This window comes from Oreochromis niloticus, linkage group LG23, assembly GCF_001858045.2.
Source record: "Oreochromis niloticus isolate F11D_XX linkage group LG23, O_niloticus_UMD_NMBU, whole genome shotgun sequence".
Lineage (NCBI taxonomy): Eukaryota > Metazoa > Chordata > Actinopteri > Cichliformes > Cichlidae > Oreochromis > Oreochromis niloticus.
The window spans coordinates 35,661,461-35,678,777 of record NC_031986.2 but is presented as its reverse complement, the minus strand read 5'-3'; the positions used below and the strand labels follow the sequence as shown (position 1 = coordinate 35,678,777).

At 44.8% G+C, this 17,317-nt stretch overlaps 1 protein-coding gene across 7 annotated transcripts in view; it reads right to left on the bottom strand.

Annotated features, from left to right (window-relative positions):
- The window catches only part of nfia (nuclear factor I/A), a 144,345-nt gene that overhangs the window by 23,401 nt on the left and 103,627 nt on the right, over positions 1 to 17,317 (bottom strand). For all 7 annotated transcript variants that reach the window (XM_019351417.2, XM_019351418.2, XM_025902832.1 and 4 more), the window contains exons 3-5: positions 14,162 to 14,227; positions 13,548 to 13,622; positions 844 to 961 (exon numbers count right to left, since the gene is read on the bottom strand). In XM_019351417.2, the coding sequence (XP_019206962.2) occupies positions 844 to 961; positions 13,548 to 13,622; positions 14,162 to 14,227 (259 nt within the window). The remainder of the gene's footprint in view (positions 1 to 843; positions 962 to 13,547; positions 13,623 to 14,161; positions 14,228 to 17,317) is intronic.

The following is a 17,317-nucleotide window of genomic DNA, read 5'->3' as shown; positions in this document are numbered from 1 at the left end:
CAGGGCGTGTTGTAGGAGGCTTTAATCTCCACATTTCGACTTTATTCTCACAACGATCATCAAATTTTTTGTCTTACAGTGGCGCTGATGTGATAAGAATCATTCTTTTGTTTCGCTCCTCCATTTGTTTTGGTGTAAAATATTTGTGGACAGTAGGGGGCAGTCACCTATCCACGTTCAGTCATGCAGGTGTGCTGGCAGGATATGACATCAGCAAGGCTGTCGGGTGATCGGGCTGGTAGTCTGTGCTTGGTGTTACGTATCCGACTCAAGGACAGCTGGACGTGTGGACTGAGGAGGAGGGCATTGAACTACCCACCCTGACCCACCCTGAGTGACAGTCAGCTGTCAGACTGCACGGGTGGAACATAAACCACCTGGATTTGAATGTTTGGAAGTAAAAAAACGAAATGAAGCCATCTGGAGTTCTGGTTTGGGAACGTCGGCCAATGATGAAGCGACTTCTCCAGCATCGCTGAAAGGTCGGTCCACGGGCCACCAGGTGGCGCTCACACTCAGCACTGAGGCCTCACCGTTCTGTCCGCTGACAGCTCAATAAAGGTTATTTAAACAGGGCACAGGTGCTGCGAGTCACTGCACAAACACTGCGTCCCATTTATTTTATTACAGGTGCTCCATGAAATCTTGTAAAATAGAAGAAGTAGAAAACTGATTCTATAAAAGCACTTATTGGATCATTGTTTAGAGTTTTCTATGACGCACATGTTTCCCTCTTTGAGAAACACTTTGACCTTAGTCAATCGATTGATTGATTTCAGTCATTAAAACTGATAAAAAGTCACATTAACAACAGGAGGAGGTGCTGAGTGTGCTGGTGTGTACCTGGAGGAGGAGGTGCTGGGCAGTGGTCTCCTCATGGCTCCTGGGCTCATGCTGTAGTAGGAGGAGCTGTCGAGGTCGGCCAGCGAGAAGTTTGGCCCGGTGCCGGCTGCGATGGGCGCTGATGGACAGACAGATAGAGAGCGTCAATACGGACACGGTGACATTTTTATATAGCCAGTGCACACATACACACACACCTGGAGGCTGAACAAGGAGTGTTAAACATGTTGATAAAAATCAGGAGAGAAGCTGTGAAAGCTCCTCACTGACACTTTCAGGTTTCCTTAAAGGAGACAAGAAACTTCCTGCAGTGAAGGAGACTTCATGGGAGTATGGACACTGCTCCGATGAAAGCCTGCTGCGGCAGCAGTTACTGTCTCATAAAGCTGGTGCACACGAGAAAAGAAGAGTAAAGCTTCTAATCATCCAAAGTGCACATTTAAAAAGTAAAGCTTGACTCTTATTAAATGTGTTTCCTCCTGTCTGAAGAGATGCTGCAACACCACGAGTCACCAGACATCTGACCGCCCGTCACGCCACAAGCATAACATCATTATCACGTTCTTCCAGTGACGGGGTTAGGCTACATCCTGGACCTTCTGTCTCCTGGAAACGAGACTGATTGGGACACTACCTCACAAAGAGTCCTTTACTGTTGCTGTACTTCAGCAGCGTAGAGGGAAACCGGAGCGGTGCTTTCACTCCTGCATTGATTCAACACACATAAGTGTCGCTGGGTGGACCAACACTCTGAACGCATCTTTGAAACATCCGAGCTTCAGTGAAAAATTTGTGATCGCCTGTCAGAAATGGAGGAGGAGCTTATTGACCCCCTCTGAGGACAGCTGATTGGTTCAAAGGACAGGGCCTTGAAAATAAATTTCACTTATCGTCCCGCCAGATGTCTCGTGTGAATATTCCTGCGTTTCAAACACACAACTGATTAAACAGTCTGACTAACTCCACGTTAAAACACCAATAACCTGGGAGAATATTTTAAGGAGAATTTCTGAGTGACTGTGTGATCGAATGTTTGCATCAGTCACTGGGATTCTCTGGCCGAGCAGAACCAGCGGATTAGCTGCGACATATGATCCTCCTGCAGCTTCCAGGGAACGTTTTCTGAGCTCACCCTGAAGCGCATGATGCAGGGATTGTGTGCGGACAGGTGTTGTTGTTTAGCTCCTCGTTAAACACTCCAGTGAACGCACAGATGTGTGCATTTAAAATTGCCCCACCTGTGTGTGCAGTAGTGGGACTCTGTTCAGCTCAGAGCTGTTAACGTCTCCTCTGATGGTCAGAGGATCGTCAGGACTAATCTGCCGGGCGGATGAATTGGCTCAGGAGGTGATAAAATTACTGCCCTCCTTAAAAAAAAAAAAAAAACGAGTCGCTTTTATAAACGAGACTCTTAAAAAAAAGAGAAAAACTTTATTTAAAGTCTGCCGCTGCTCCCAACAAACAGCCTGACTAGCAGCCGAGCACCGCTTGTCTCTGTTTACATGTTCAATATTAGCTCACGACAAGAGTTTATGACATCATTGCATATTAGAGCAGTTAGCACGCAACATTAGCATCTACCAAGAACAACAAGCTGTGGCCCTCTTCCTCTCTGATCTGTTCATGTTCTGCTGCCCTCCCCCCCCCCATCCTACTCTCGGGGGACAGAAGCTCTTCCACAAAGCCCTGCGAGGCTCTCCGTGTTAAAGGAGGGAGGGAGGGAGGGAGCGAGGGGGCGATCCGGCTCTTTGTTGTCAAATGCTTCAATTTGAAAATCCTGCTGAACAAAGGCAGCAATCAGCTTCAAAACCGGACATCCGTCTACCCCCTCGCCTCCAGCCCCACCCACACCCTCATCCCTACTCTTCATCGTTTTATTGACAGATAGCATGATGGCGTGATGGGATGAAAGGAGGAGGAGGAGGGAGGGGGAGGACTGACAGGACCTGGTGGGGAGTTTTCTGCTGAGCTCAGCACCGTGATCTCGCTCCACCTATCTATCACTCTCTCTCTCTCTGCCCTGCAGAGATAGGGCTGACCTGAGACACGCACACACGCACACACACACACACACGCACACACAGGCAGACCCACACACACACACACGCACAGACACAGACACGCACACACAGACACAGAGTTGGTCATTCGTGTGTGGACGTTTTAAACTCCTTTCCCACGGGAGCAGGAAGTAAAAACAAAGATAATTTAAAAACTGAAAAATGAAGAACATACAAGTTTCCTGTGACTGCCGTGGCTCGTAACGAACAGTTGACCTGTTCTGTGTTTTTACATCTGAGGACAGGTAAATTTACCCTCTAATTTAATAATTGTAGTCCACTTTTTTATGACTCCAGTTCTGGACGGGAACTTCTTGTTCACTTCTCCTCTGAGGTTTCACAAACTCATAAAGAGTGTGAAGCTTTCAGTGAAGCCAGTCTTGAATTGAAAAAGGCAAAGCTACCAAACCGTGTGGAGAGTGACTTTTAACTGTGAAGGAACTACTCATCCCATAATGCACTTCAAATCCCAAACTCCCCTATAGACTCAATTCTTTTCGTTATCGCAGTCTTAATGAAAACCTTGAGAACATGTTATATCATACACTACTTTGTTCACATGGTTTCTGAAGCTTCGCGCTCACTAAACTCATGTTTAGACATTTTAAACATCTCCATGGTAACATGGAGATCGCCACCAATCAAAGATGTTAAAACAGCCATCATAAGCAAGTCCTAGACTCCTTAACTAGTTGCATAAACTGTTAAAAATAATGGATAAGTCCCTGTGATAGTAGTAAACCTAACTGGTCTCTCAGATGGCCGCCCCTCACTGAGCCTGGCTCTGCCAGAGGTTTCTTCCTGTTAAAAGGGAGTTTTTCCCTTCCAACTGTCTACCAATGCTTGCTCATAGGGGGTTGTCTGTTGTTGGGGTTTCTCTGTATCATTGTAGGATATTTACCGTATGATATAAAGTGCCGTGAGGCGACTGTTGTTGGTGCAATATAAATAAAGGTGAACTGAACTGAAACTGTCCAAAGTGGTAAAACATTAAGAATAAAAACAGAATAAAAATAAATAGAGAGAACTTTAATAATCCCTTGGGTAGGTTCCTTCGGGAAATTCAGTAAAAAGCTGATGTTTTTCTAGAATAAAAAGAGATAAGGATATAAAAGCAGCCAATCATGGATAATCTGCTGCATGTGCTCACTGAGGCTGTGGGTGAACCTCTGAGATGTTAATGGTTAATCATAAATGAGATGACAGCTGAAACATGGTGTTGATGGGCTCCGTCCGAGAGGCACTGCTGCACTGACGTGTGCAGCCTGTGGAGGGCGCTGGCAGCACTCTGCAGCTGCTCCTGGTTGATTTGTATCCTTGCTGATTAGATTTCTGGCAGTAATGAAGCTGCTCTGTGTTTACTTCTTGCATTTGAATGCCGGGGGCCGGTGCTCTGCTGCCTGGACGTCTGCCAGCCGGAGCTTCGGCTCGTCTTCGCTGTATTAATGATGCTTTCAGGTCACTCGCCATACAGTGGTTACTACTGTAACCCCCCTTTAAAGCACATCTTCATCGTGTTTCTGCGAGAACTCACCAAGGCTCCTCTTTGATCGCTTACAGCTGTTCCCTTTGTTTTATTGTTCCAAAGCACACTTTCATTATTATGATTATTATTGTGATTATTATTAAAATTGTCAAACATCTTTGTGTCGTTTGTGCCACGGTGCCCATCTGCTGCTGGCACACCACCAGGTGTGTGTGGCAGAGGGCAGGGGGAGGGAGGAGGAGGAGTCTGAAGCATGCAGGCCTCCAGGTTTATTCATCTTTCATCCTGTGTGTGTGTCTGTGTGTGTGCGTGAGTGCGATAGCGAGACAGACGAAGGTACGAGAAGGTGCCAAGTGGGTCATCTGCCTTCTTATCTATTTGAGTGTTTGTGTGTTTGCACTGTGTGTGTGTGAAGCCATCATATCAGCTGTAATCCCCAACATCCTTACGTCTAATATCAGCTCTCCTGACACACTGGCAGGAAGTGTGTGTGTGTGTGTTTTCATGAAATCTGTTTCAGTGCCAAGGTGCACTGCTGGCACTCCACTCATGCATCTGTGTATGTGAGTGTGTGTGAGAGAGCTGGTTACAAGTGTCTAAAAACATCAAAGAGACTCGGAGTGAGCTGCAGCTCCTTTTTCAGCCTGTGCTACACCAACGTGCCAGTTTATTAGGCACAACTAATAACTGGAACACCCAATGTTTAATAGATTTACTTAAAAAGATCCCCTGACTATGAAAACATAGAGATCGTATCATTTTCACACAAATATCAGCGTTTCAAATCTAATATGTAAAGAAACATATCTGTCTTTGTTTCTACCAGGTTTGAGAAGTCCCTTCACCTGCAGTAATTTAACAGATTGCCATACACAATCGTGCTTGATTTACCTTTCACATCTTAAACTTACAGTGTGTAACATTTTTCACCACTAGATGTCAGTAAATTACAGATTGCAGACAACTGAGTTCTGTTTTCTTACACTGCCCAGTTCAAGTGCATAATTCCAGTTAACATGTCAGCTAACAGAGATCAAAAACATTTCGAGTTTACCCTATAACGGCCGCACCTAGACGGATCTTCCCCAGAATTTTCTGTGGAACGCTGTTAGTCCACTGTTTACCTCAGCTATCAATGCAGGGTGAGAAGTGTCCTCATTTATTTAGCTACTCTTAGCCTTAAGTTAGCTTGTGTTAGCCTTAAGCCCCTTTTCTATTAGTACCTACTCGCATCGACTCGGCACGGTTCACAACAGTTATCAGGGTTTTCCATTAGGTCATAGTACCTGGTACCAAGTACTTTTTTAGTACCTGCTCGCCCAGGGTTCCGAGTCGGTACTAAAATGTAACGTCGTCAGAATGCATGCCACCGATTGGCTGGACAATAGCATCACTTGATGAGTCACGAGAACGTCATGTTCACAAAAATAAAACCACCCTTTTGTGAAACTCGCCAACGAAGGAAACGGTTACAAAAAACAACGCCGTGTTCCCAGAGCCTGACAAAAAGCCACAGACCGAGCAGCAGGTATATTCTTGCCTCGACGTCCACCTTTTTTGTAGCAATCATGTCGTATATTAATTACGTTGCGGGACACGTGCGACAACCACGCACGTTAGGTATTACCAGATTGTAATGGAAAACCAGTCGATCTGAGTGGTGATCCGTGGTGAGTCTATCCGAGTAGGTATTAATGGAAAAGGGGCTTTAGTTAACTGTTAATAGCCTCGGTAAGCTGCCGTTTGCCTCTGTTAGCTACTGTTATGGTCATAATGAAACTGTCTTTGAAGTGGATCTAACATTGTTGGACTCTTAGTGAATAAACTCTCATACAATATAAGAATGTAATCAAACTGTTTGTCAGAGGGAAAGTGTGATTTTTAGGAAACTTGAGGCTAACATTAGCTGGTATGTGTATATGAGTACAGTACTATTTTTTTTTCTATTAAATAACCCTTAAAAACTATTCACTAGACCTAGCAATTTTATGCTGATCCCTCATGTTAGCAACCAGCAGCTCTTATTTCCTGTGGAGCACTGCTTTGATTAAATTCTGACCAGTAGGAATTCTGGTGACAGACGGATGCCTCGCTGTTGTCAGTTCAACAAGCACAACAAACACAAGTTACTGTCCACAAACTTATGGCCCTCATAAACGTAGCTGTAATGTCTCGCTCAGGTGAGGTTTGTACAGAGCGGCAGAAACAGACCGCGAGGTAGAGGACGGAGGGAGGAAGAAAGAGAGGAGGAATATGAGCAAAGAAAAAAAAGAAAGAGGAGGATCAGAGGAAGAACGACAGGAAGAGAGAGTTTAATGACACATCGCAGAGAGAGAGAGGAAGGAGAAGTCAGGAATACACTGAAGTGACCAATTACATGTGACCGCGGCCGCTACACTAACCTGCCCGCTCGCTCGCCTGCCCGGCCTCTCTCTCTCTTTGTGTGCTGCTTTAATAGGATATTGATCGACAGAGAGAGATTCGATTGGCCTGCCAGTGAATTGTGTAATGGCTGCACAACGCCAAGGTCACCCGCTGTGTGTGTGCGTGCGCGCTCTGTTCAATACCCCACCAGCCCCCCCTCCACCACAACCACATCTCATCTTCTGGTGAGCTATAGGCTTCAGTCACCCCTGCAGACCCCCGCGTGTGTGTGTGTGTGTGTTTGTGTGTGTGTTCACTCCATTTAAAGAAGAACCACACCAGAAATGATTCTTCATATAATCACAGAGAGTGCTGTGGGGTGATGATGACGCAGGTGAAGCTTCAAGTGAAGTTCTGTCTATTGCCATGCCGGTGTTCGGAGTTCTTTACTTGTTTTGATCTCTGGACTGTTTCTTGGACTTGGCCTTTTTCCTGTGCCTCATTCTCACTGTTTTCCACACCGCCTGTCACATTACGCGTTTAAATTTTCTTCAGGCTCCTGGTTTCCTGGTCTCAGGTCTTCCTGAGACTTCCCCCTCAGCACGCAGGAACCAGAAGAAGTTTGTGATCTTTTCTTTAGCATCAAATGGAGACTCCCAGTGCTACTTCTGCACCATATCCTACCACCGGGAACACTTTCATTGAAACACATACTAAAGTTATCCTCCTGCTAACACACACACTGAAGCGATCAGGTGACCTTTGGTGGCAAATCGTAATTTCTGCTTCCTGTAATCTTCCACCTCATCCTAACATGCTGGAGTCTGAATTTGATCCTGCATGATGCAGATGTTCCCCTGTTGTCACTCCCTGCACAGCTGCTTATTTGTATGAAGAAATGCATGAATTCTTTTTATGCTCCTAAAGGGGAACGCTTAGGAGAATGAGGGCCGCAGCGAGAATCTGCCAACGTCAGCTGAGTTTTACACTGAAATAAAGGTGTCCTTCCAGGTTTGCTTCAGCATCATACATATGTTCTTTGGCCACAGTACGGTGGCCCTGAGAGCTCAAAACATCACAAATATATAACTGCAGGAAATTATGACAACAGCTTCTTCAAGAGGAACATAAAAAGCTGTAGAGTTTGGACTCATGAGGTGAATGTTAACATAAATCAGCAGAAACTTCCACATGAATTCGTTTCGACTGAGGAGGAACCTGAGGATGGAGCGCTTCCTTCAGCTTCCACTGTACTCTGAGACATTTACAGGTTTCCTCAGGCTGGATCAATTTTTCTACAGAAATAACTCACACAAATGTATAACTTTTGGCTGTATGAATAAAATGTACTGAGATGTACTGAGAATAACATGTGTGTATTGTATTAATATAAAAGGAGATGAGATTAAACACATTTTTCAGCTTTGTCTACATTTAATATTTCTAATGTGAGCAAAGTGAGGAGTAAGAAAAGTGTCTGTGGCAGCAGAGCCGAGCTGCTTTAATGCTGCTGCAACACACACACACACACACACACACACTCTCTATAAGTACAGTATATATTCATATACTTACACACACAGACACATTCAGACAGACACAAATGTATTCACAAACACACACACCCTTTCGCTCTGTGTGTGTGTGTGTGTGTGTGTGTGTGTGTGCACGCGCGCGCTTTGTGTTGGTCAGCAGATTTGCAGCGATGCGGCTCTGGAAGAATCACTTATGGATTAGAGTGCAGGAGAGTCCACAGTGTGTGTGTGTGTGTGTGTGTGTGTGTGCGCAATAGGCATTTCAGGTTATCAGTTAAAAGCTAATGTACTTGAATAGTGTGTGTGTTTGTGTGTGTGTGTGTGTGTGTGTGTGTGTGAGTGAATACATGTTCATTCAGCCTGAGAGAGACTTCATTTATAATACAGTCGAGTAGAAAAACTTTGTCAGTAAGAACAAAAAAAAAAAGTAAAAGTTATTTCTATACAAAGCAAATAATGGAGTAAAATAAGAACATCTGCAGGTAGAATTCAAAATTAAAGGATAAAAATGAGAAATCTCATTGTTCTTCATGTTTTTCCAAGTTTCAGCTTCACGTTGAGTAAAATTGCAACGCTTTCCTTAAGGCAATGGTAAAAGTAACTGGAGTGAAATAGTAGCCAGAACTAACGGTCTAACCTCAGCTTATATTGAGGAGCATTATAATGATCTCAACGCTGATAAGACGCTGCTTCCATCTGCCCAGAGAAAAAAATCATCTCAGGTAAACCAGGGCCATCACAGATGACCCCTCGCACCCCGCCCACCACCGGTTTGACCCACTAGTCGATCAGGTCCCACACCTCCACACTCACTAACAGCTTCTTCCCCTGGGCCATTCAGACTGTTAACAAACACTACCCCACCCCACCCCAGCCTGCCCGCCCACCCACCAATCTGCGCCATGGTCTGAGTTAGGGCTGGGCGATATGGCTCAAAATTCATATCTCGATATTCTTTAGCTGGATGGCGATACACGATATATATCTCGATATTTTTTTTAAAGCCATAAAGTAAGAACAAAAAAAGAGTTCTTAGTCAAAGCTGTGTCCCAGATCTGACACAGGCACTTTCATTAACATACAGTGTAGATGTACATGAAAAAATTACTCAGAAATAAATTACCAGCATTTATTAAATAATAATGCTCCATAAAGCTCACAATTGTGCAGTCAAAATGTAAACTAAAAGAAGCTGAGCATAATACCAAAGACAGACAGATTTCGAAGCTGCTCTGACAAGACTGACAGCCTTGAGTTTGAAATCCGGTTCGTAACCATCTTAACAGGCGGCATTTGTGGTCCTTATACAAACATTGTGGTCCGTATAATATTAAGTTGAAGCAGAGTACGTATTAATCCGCAAGGCTCCTAACTACGGTAGCCGTAATGCTCCAACAATCCATCAAGCGGTGCGGCTTCATAGCTTACAAAAGTTGCAATAAAACATTTTTTGACAGGTTTCTGAGTGCCGTGTATCACATAAATTCAGTTCGCGGTGAGTAAGCACAACCACAATTCATACATAAGGCGCACTGTCGATTTTTGAGAAAATGGAAGGATTTTAGTGTACACTTATAGTCCGAAAAATGAGTTTTGTAAGGTGGTTTTTTTCGGGGCAGGAGGCTGGGAGACTTCGCGGTCTGGGATACAGCACGCAGTTTCACACACTCTTCATTTTGCACTTTATGGCGCTGTAGTAAATGGTGAAAATTCTAGTAGTGCTAGCTGCACGGCGTCAACGCGTTGCGTTGCAGTTAGCATTAGTGGTTAGCTCGTTAACGTGTTGACGCCATGCAGCCCCATGCACGGGGCGATCCATGGTAACTCGTTAATGGAAATTTGCCGCGTTAATGCAGTTATAGCGTTAACGTCATTTTAACAAGAGTAACGCTGACAGCACTAAAACAGTAATCTCCAAATGTTTTCTTTTTACCGACCAGCTCCTCTTTGACAGCTGCCGTGTCCATCTTGTTGTTGCCTGCAGGTGAAGCGATGGGGGAGGGAGCTGTGTTCAGTGAAGGAGAGAGGCGAGGCAGAGTAACATTGCGTAAAGATAAAAGTGGACGAAAGAGAGGAAAACTTGCAGCTCCACAATTATAATTATAACGTAACATAGACTATATTGATATAAACGATATTATCACATCTCAAATCTTGTATAAAAATATATCGATATATTTAAAAACTCGATATATGGCCCAGTGCTAGTCTGAGTAACCCTCATCACTCAGGACACTCACACATGGACTCTAAGAAGTCCTTTTTTTCTTTGCACTGCTTCTGAGCACTTTGCCCTCTATTGTGTGCCTTTCTCTTATTTTCGTTTGTTATTTCTTTTATATGCTTTATATTTTATTCCGGCAAAGTCGGTGTGAAGCACCCACAACTTCGTTGTACATGTACAATGACAGTAAAGGCCTTTTCTCTTCTCTTCTATCATCTACCGTTCTGAAGGAACCAGTTCTCCTGCTGAATGTGCTGACAGGTGTCACGTGAAATTTAAAATTCAGTTTCTCATCCATCCAAAGCAGCACTGAAGACCACAATGTACAGCACCACTGAACAGTAAAGGACAGTGTTGTCAGCATAGAGGTGTAGTTTACAGCATGATTTGCAAAAGTCTGCCCACAGGCTGCCTCACTTTTGCTCTCAGCGTCTATTTTCTGAACAATTCCAATAAGCCTGAGCTCAAAGTGCTCAGAGCAAACGCATCTTCCGGACACCACTGCACTCACGGCGCTATCAGCTCAAAATAGTTCTATGGCTTCTCAATCAAATCAAAAAATGGGTGGCACTTATAAAAACACCATTTAGCACTTTCAGGGCAGAAACACAGACCCTGAAGAAGACACGGCAAGCCAACGACATCAGCAGCAATGCAACACCAAAAACCACTGTTCTAGTGCATCTACCATCATTCTATAAATTGCGTGTTTCTGTGTGGAGGAACATGTTACTCTTCTACGACTGTATTTCCGTGAAGCATCACAACTGCAGCCCTCATGTTTATTGTGTTAAAGCACTTTAATGAAGTCCAGTGTGTGAACAGGAGTCTGTGCAGGCTGCAGTCATTTTAATTGCTACCTGACATTACAGCTCATTTCAGGGACACGCTGCACACAGCAACATGTGTATGTGAAAGACTAAGTGCAACCTCGTGTCCAATAATAAGTTCCTGCTGAGCAAAGCATTTACCAACATCATGATGTTCCTGCTGTTTTTAGGATGTCCAGGCTCCATTCAGACTCCAACGCGTACCCATACATGTGCTTATGCGCTCTGTCCACTCAATAACCTTCCAGATACTGGCCAATCAGAGTACGTGGGTTTCAGTTGGATTTGGACAGAGCTGAGGAGACTTATTCATAACTTTGAATCATGTAAAGCTACCCTTGGAGAACAGAAAGTTTAACAGACTTCTACTGATGCTTTTAATTTGAAAGAACGCCTTATATTTCAGTGTCATTAAGTGAGTGTGAGATAGCAGCTGCATGTGAGTATCTGATCAAACAGGGATAACTGTGTGTGTGTGTGATCGATGGCTCTTTGATCGGGGGTCTGTGTGTGTGCTGACAGGCACTTTACATCGCCTATTGTTAGCGGTGGGCGATCGACAGACTCATATAGATCCCACTGCGCTCTCTGTCACTCTCTCTCTCTCTCTCTCTCCTGCATGTCGGCACTTTTTAAAGGTCACGTCCCCCCGCCTCTCTCTCTCACTTGTCCTTTCTGTCCATCGCACACCCATCTTACCCCTCCCCTCTCTCTCCTCCACCCTGCGGTCTCTCGATTGCCCCGCCTGTCGCTCATATTTCCTCATAATTAGAGTTGAGTTGGAGCGGCTGCTGATTGGCAGCAGATCCTGGATCTGAAGAGTTTTAATATCAACTGGGGCTGCAACGATTCATCGAGTAATTCGGATAACTCGATTATAAGAAATCCTCGTTTAATGCACAGCTCTGCAGCACTCACTCACAGACCTGCAGTAGAAACTCATTTAGGAGCAGCGTGTGGAGAAAAAGTCTGACCACATTCAGCCCACACGGTCGTGATGATGCTGAAACAGTTTAACACGGAGGTGGAGTCTGTTTGCACAAGAGGCGGAGCCACAACAGTACAGTGAAAAAACTTGTTTGTATGGCCCAAAGCAGCAGATGTTCCCGTGATCACCATTAAAACCTTTACTGGGAAACAGCAAGCGGGAGTCCTTCATCAAAGCAGCTGATCGACAAACTACCACAGGAAGAAAAGGAAGTTTGTAGCTGCTCTGCCCAACGCTGTTCGTTCTACACAGAGAAAAATCTGCAGATGAATTGTTATTATTAATATTAATTCACGACGCACCATCATAGCGTCTGTTCTCAGCAGCACAAACACTTTGCATCAAAGCACAGGACAAACGTCACAATGCCGATATGCTCGTAGACACTGCGTTCTCCTTTAAAGGCTTACAGACACAAACTCAGTCATTCACTGCACACATACGCACACAGATACATACATACACACCAAATGTAATCTGGCTCATCCAGGAGATGAAACACTGTCACAAACTTTCCAAGAACACAGAGTAAAGGTACACGTTTTAGGTTTCGGTTGCATACAGATTATATTGACCTTTGACAAGAGACTTGAGGTTTATTTATGTTTGTATTTAAGAAAATGTTTCCTATTTTAATATGGCGTGTAAACACTACGTCATTTTGCAAGACCTGTGTTTTTCTCTTTTGAATATTTATCACAGGAGTATTTCTTATCTGAGAATTCGATTAATCGATGGTGCTTCAGAGCCTTCAGCTGACTGGCCGCTCGTGCACTTTCCTGCATCACATTCACAGCGTCGACTCTCACCATCTTTAAAACACATGCTGTTTGAATCTGTGTTGTTCACATTTTAATCTATGATGTTATTATGCACACACTGAGTTTGGTAATCAGTTACTTATAAGGTGTTACTAAGTAACAGTTATTACTATTGTTATTACTATCATTGTTATAGAATATGGTGAACACCTGGCTCTCACTCTCCTAAACATGTTCTTACGTTCATCAGCAGGAAGGCCACTCAAACACACATCAGCAGCTACACACAGACACACACACACACACAGTGTGTTCATTAAGACAGGCAGCCTGTGGTTTGGTCTGGAGGAATTACATTAGATCCACTATCGATGACAGATCTGCGATCCAATCAGTGCTCGGCCTCACTCGGCCTCACTGCAGGAGGAGAGAAAGAGAGAGAGACAGAGAACTTACTCTGAGACACTCGGACGAGCTCGGCCACCGTGAAAACTCCAGGTGTCACGAAGCTGTCCTGGAAGCCCAGGTGACCTGTGAGCAGAGGGAGGGAGGGGGTTATTACTATATTACTACTGTATCACCAACACATACCGGCACAGCCAAACACTGACAAGCCCCCGAAATCTACACCTGCAGCAGGATTACAGGTAGTACTAGTACCAGTAGTACCAGGGAAGGATCAGTATGAGTGAGGAAGTACAGGCTTCTGTTTCCCAACAGGAATAATCAGGACCAGCTGTGTGTCCGAGTGTGTGTGTCTGCATGCACGTAGCTGAACACCAGGGTCAAGGTCTAACACACACACACACACAAAGTAGAGAGGATATCCTCCTCTCACACACACACATACACACACTGCTATCACATCCATCAACACACACTTAAAAATCTTCCATACGCACTTCCCTGATCCAGACAAACAACCTCTCCTCAGGAATGTGTGTGTGCGTGTGTGTGTGTGTGTGTGCATATTTGACCACAGCCTCATTTCGTTTAACCACACAGGGTCACACACAGGCTGGCCTCAGTGTGTGTGTGTGTGTGTGTGTGTGTGTGTCTGTCTGTCTCACCGTTCTCCGGCTGCTCCTTGATGTCTGATTCGCTGGCCTGATTCGGGCTTTCTGATTGGCCAGATTCTGTGGAGAGAAACACAAAGATGAGGACGAGCTGAACAACACCAACTTAATAACACAATCACACACACAGACACACACACACTCAGTTGTCTGTTCTGATCCAGCGGTTACTTCACTGATAGCTGGATAAAAAAAAAAAGTTATCTTTAATGTTATCATGAAATGTGTTTCATCCTTAATAAACAATGTAAATACATTTTCGAAATAAAAAATATTTATCAACCAGGAAGCGCAACGCTTTCAGAATAAACTCTTAAAGCGTCAGAAAGTCCCACACAGAGCCGACATCACCTTAGAGCTGCTGTTGGCTAAATTTTGTCCTTACGTCGTGGCCTCTGCCCTTAGTGTTCGGTAAAATAATGCATTACCATTTGCAGATCAGGTTTAGCTCTGCAGGTAAAGTAATCACGTTTTTAGTTGCTCTTTCAAATAAGTAATCAGTGAAGGTGTTGCTGCAGTTTCTCTTGCTCTACAAATCCCAGATCATCCGAGAACAAAAACGAGCACCAGCGAAGGCTATTCACCAAAACGTGGACTTAGTGTAGCTCAGCAGGTCATCTGCTAATCACAAGTTTGGTGGTTTGATTCCCAGCTGCTCCAGTGTGCATTCAAAAGCACTCTGTTAATGTGTCAGCATGTGTGTCATTGCTGTTAAACACTGACTGTGTGTGTGTGTGTCTGTGTGTGTAGAGGGGATGCCTGTATTGATCTCCACACCACAAAACCTTCACCTGGTATCTCACACACACACACACACACACACACACACACACAGCAGACTGACTGGCAGACTCCAGGTGCTGCAGCTGATTCAGTCACACTTTCTGCACACGCTCAGTGACACAGGAAGAACTCGGAGCCTATGCTGAAGCTCAGAGTGAGCAGACGGGTGGAAGGATGGAGGAGTGAAATGTCTGAGGAGGAGCTCGTGTCAACTATCACAAATAAGCCAAGCAACTGCGACCACCGACGCATGAACGGATAAATCCTCTTCATACTTAGTCTTTAAAAAGCATTTTGAATAATGTTTGATAGCTAAAACTGAAGTTAAAATGGCAAAAATACCCGGTGCGTGACAGAATCTCACATGGTGTGCCCCGAGCGTTTCCAAAAACCTCATGTTTACATGATTACAATGTACAACTACACAAAAAGTCATCGATTATCCCGTCATCAGCTGAAGGCATCTATACGTAATAGAGTCCCGCTCAGTCCCAATCCATGCAGCTGCTGGAAGGTGGGAATTCTGGGAAGTACTTGACAGCAAGGTGGTTAAAAAAGAGGAAATGGGTCATTTTCTTATGTCACAGGATTCTCTGCAGTACTCTGAAAAACAACGTCCATCCTCACTGCTTCCACAGGAACAGCGGGATCAGCAGCATCCAGATGCTGCTAATCAGTCACGTGATTAACCGATCAGCAGTGCAAGTGCCTCTGTGAAGGCAGAGGTTTTGGCAGTTTGCAGGTCTCAAGCATTCAGGTGTCTTACATCTCACAACAACAACAACAACAACAACAACAACAATAATAATAATAATAATAATAGTAAAAGTACTTTTATAATTACCCATTGCAAATATTAACTCAAACTTTCACCAACAGGGGGCAGTGTTTAACCAGCGGGTGTGCTAAAATGCTTTGCTCTTCAAACTTTTAGTCTTTTTTCCCCTGATCATTTCATTAATCGCTTAAATAAAGGCTACACTGACTGACTGAACCTCCTTGTGGCACATAGTGGTATTACATGGAAGTACAGCCCAGTCTTATTTTGACGAGAGAATCTCTCTTTAACACAACATGGATGGTTTGAGCGTTAATGTGTTATCAGCTGTTGCTTCACATTCTTAAAAACGCTTCATTAAAATTGCATCAGATCAAACTGAGCTGCAGGCATCTGTGACTTATTTACATATTTCTTTCTTTTATTAAACTAAACTCGTCTGTGTTTTTAGAGTTTTCTCACTTCTATGTGAGATCTGACGTTTTTTGTTGTGGACGTGTGAGCAGCAGTAGGTCAGCTCTGAGTATCATGGCAAACGTTCTTCCTGTGTGCAGCTCGTGCGACCGGCCTCTCAGCGTCTGCCTCCTCTTCCAGCATGCTCTCTGCTCCGGTGCAGCTCCGCTCTTTCAAATGATTTAGCGGCTTCGGGGGCATCGATCGGCCACGCTGCAGATAAAGTAGGCAGGGAGTGGAAGAAATATTACCCATCATCCCCCCGGAGCCTGCTGGCGGGGCCATGACTCAGGAGCAGACGGAGAGAAGTTGGAACGTCCAGAAAAGCAAAACTTTTAATTAAGGCAAACATGAAGGAAAGTGACGCACGGCGAACGTGACGGAGGTCCGGCTGAAGCCGCTGCCACGTGGGCCCAGATGTGTGATCCAAGAGGAAAATCAGGATCGAGAGGAAGAGCGGGGCTTCGCTTTAACGACTCACACACTGGCTGAACGGTGCGGAGAGATAGTCAAGTGATTATCTCCTGATTCTGAGCCGTGAATACGTTTTTTTTTTATGTGAGAGGAAGTGACAGGAGCGCTTTTTGAGTGAAGGGATGCAGGTTGCCTTTGAAGTGATGGTTTGCTGAGTGTGCCGGGTCATCCTGCGTGGATTAAAGGGCTTCTCGTTAGTGTAAATCACTTTGGTCCAGGTTTGAATCCTGGCTCTTTCTGTGGAGTTCTTATTACAGAGCAGACGTTACGGACGCTGCGCCTCTACATTCTTGCCGCGAGGTTGTGCAGTTCAGTTACATTTAAGGGACATGAACTTTTTGCATTGAGAGGACCGACCCCCCCCCCCCGGCCCCCTCCTCCTCCTCTGTCCCACACACAGCCACACACACACACACACACAGAGCAGCATTTATCAGGCTTGTTTTGCATGCTGTTCACCGCGTCTGTTTGCTTCAGCAGCTTAAAACAAAGAGCATCAGGCGGAAACCACGGCAACTACGGGGTGGGGGGTTAGGGGTGCTGCTGATGGGTGTGTGTTGGAGGGCACTTTCACACACTGCCCCCCTACCCCATCGTCCCCCGCTCCCCTCATTCAGCCGTCAGCAGGTTAATTAAATATGCTAATGAGGCGTGGGAGCAGA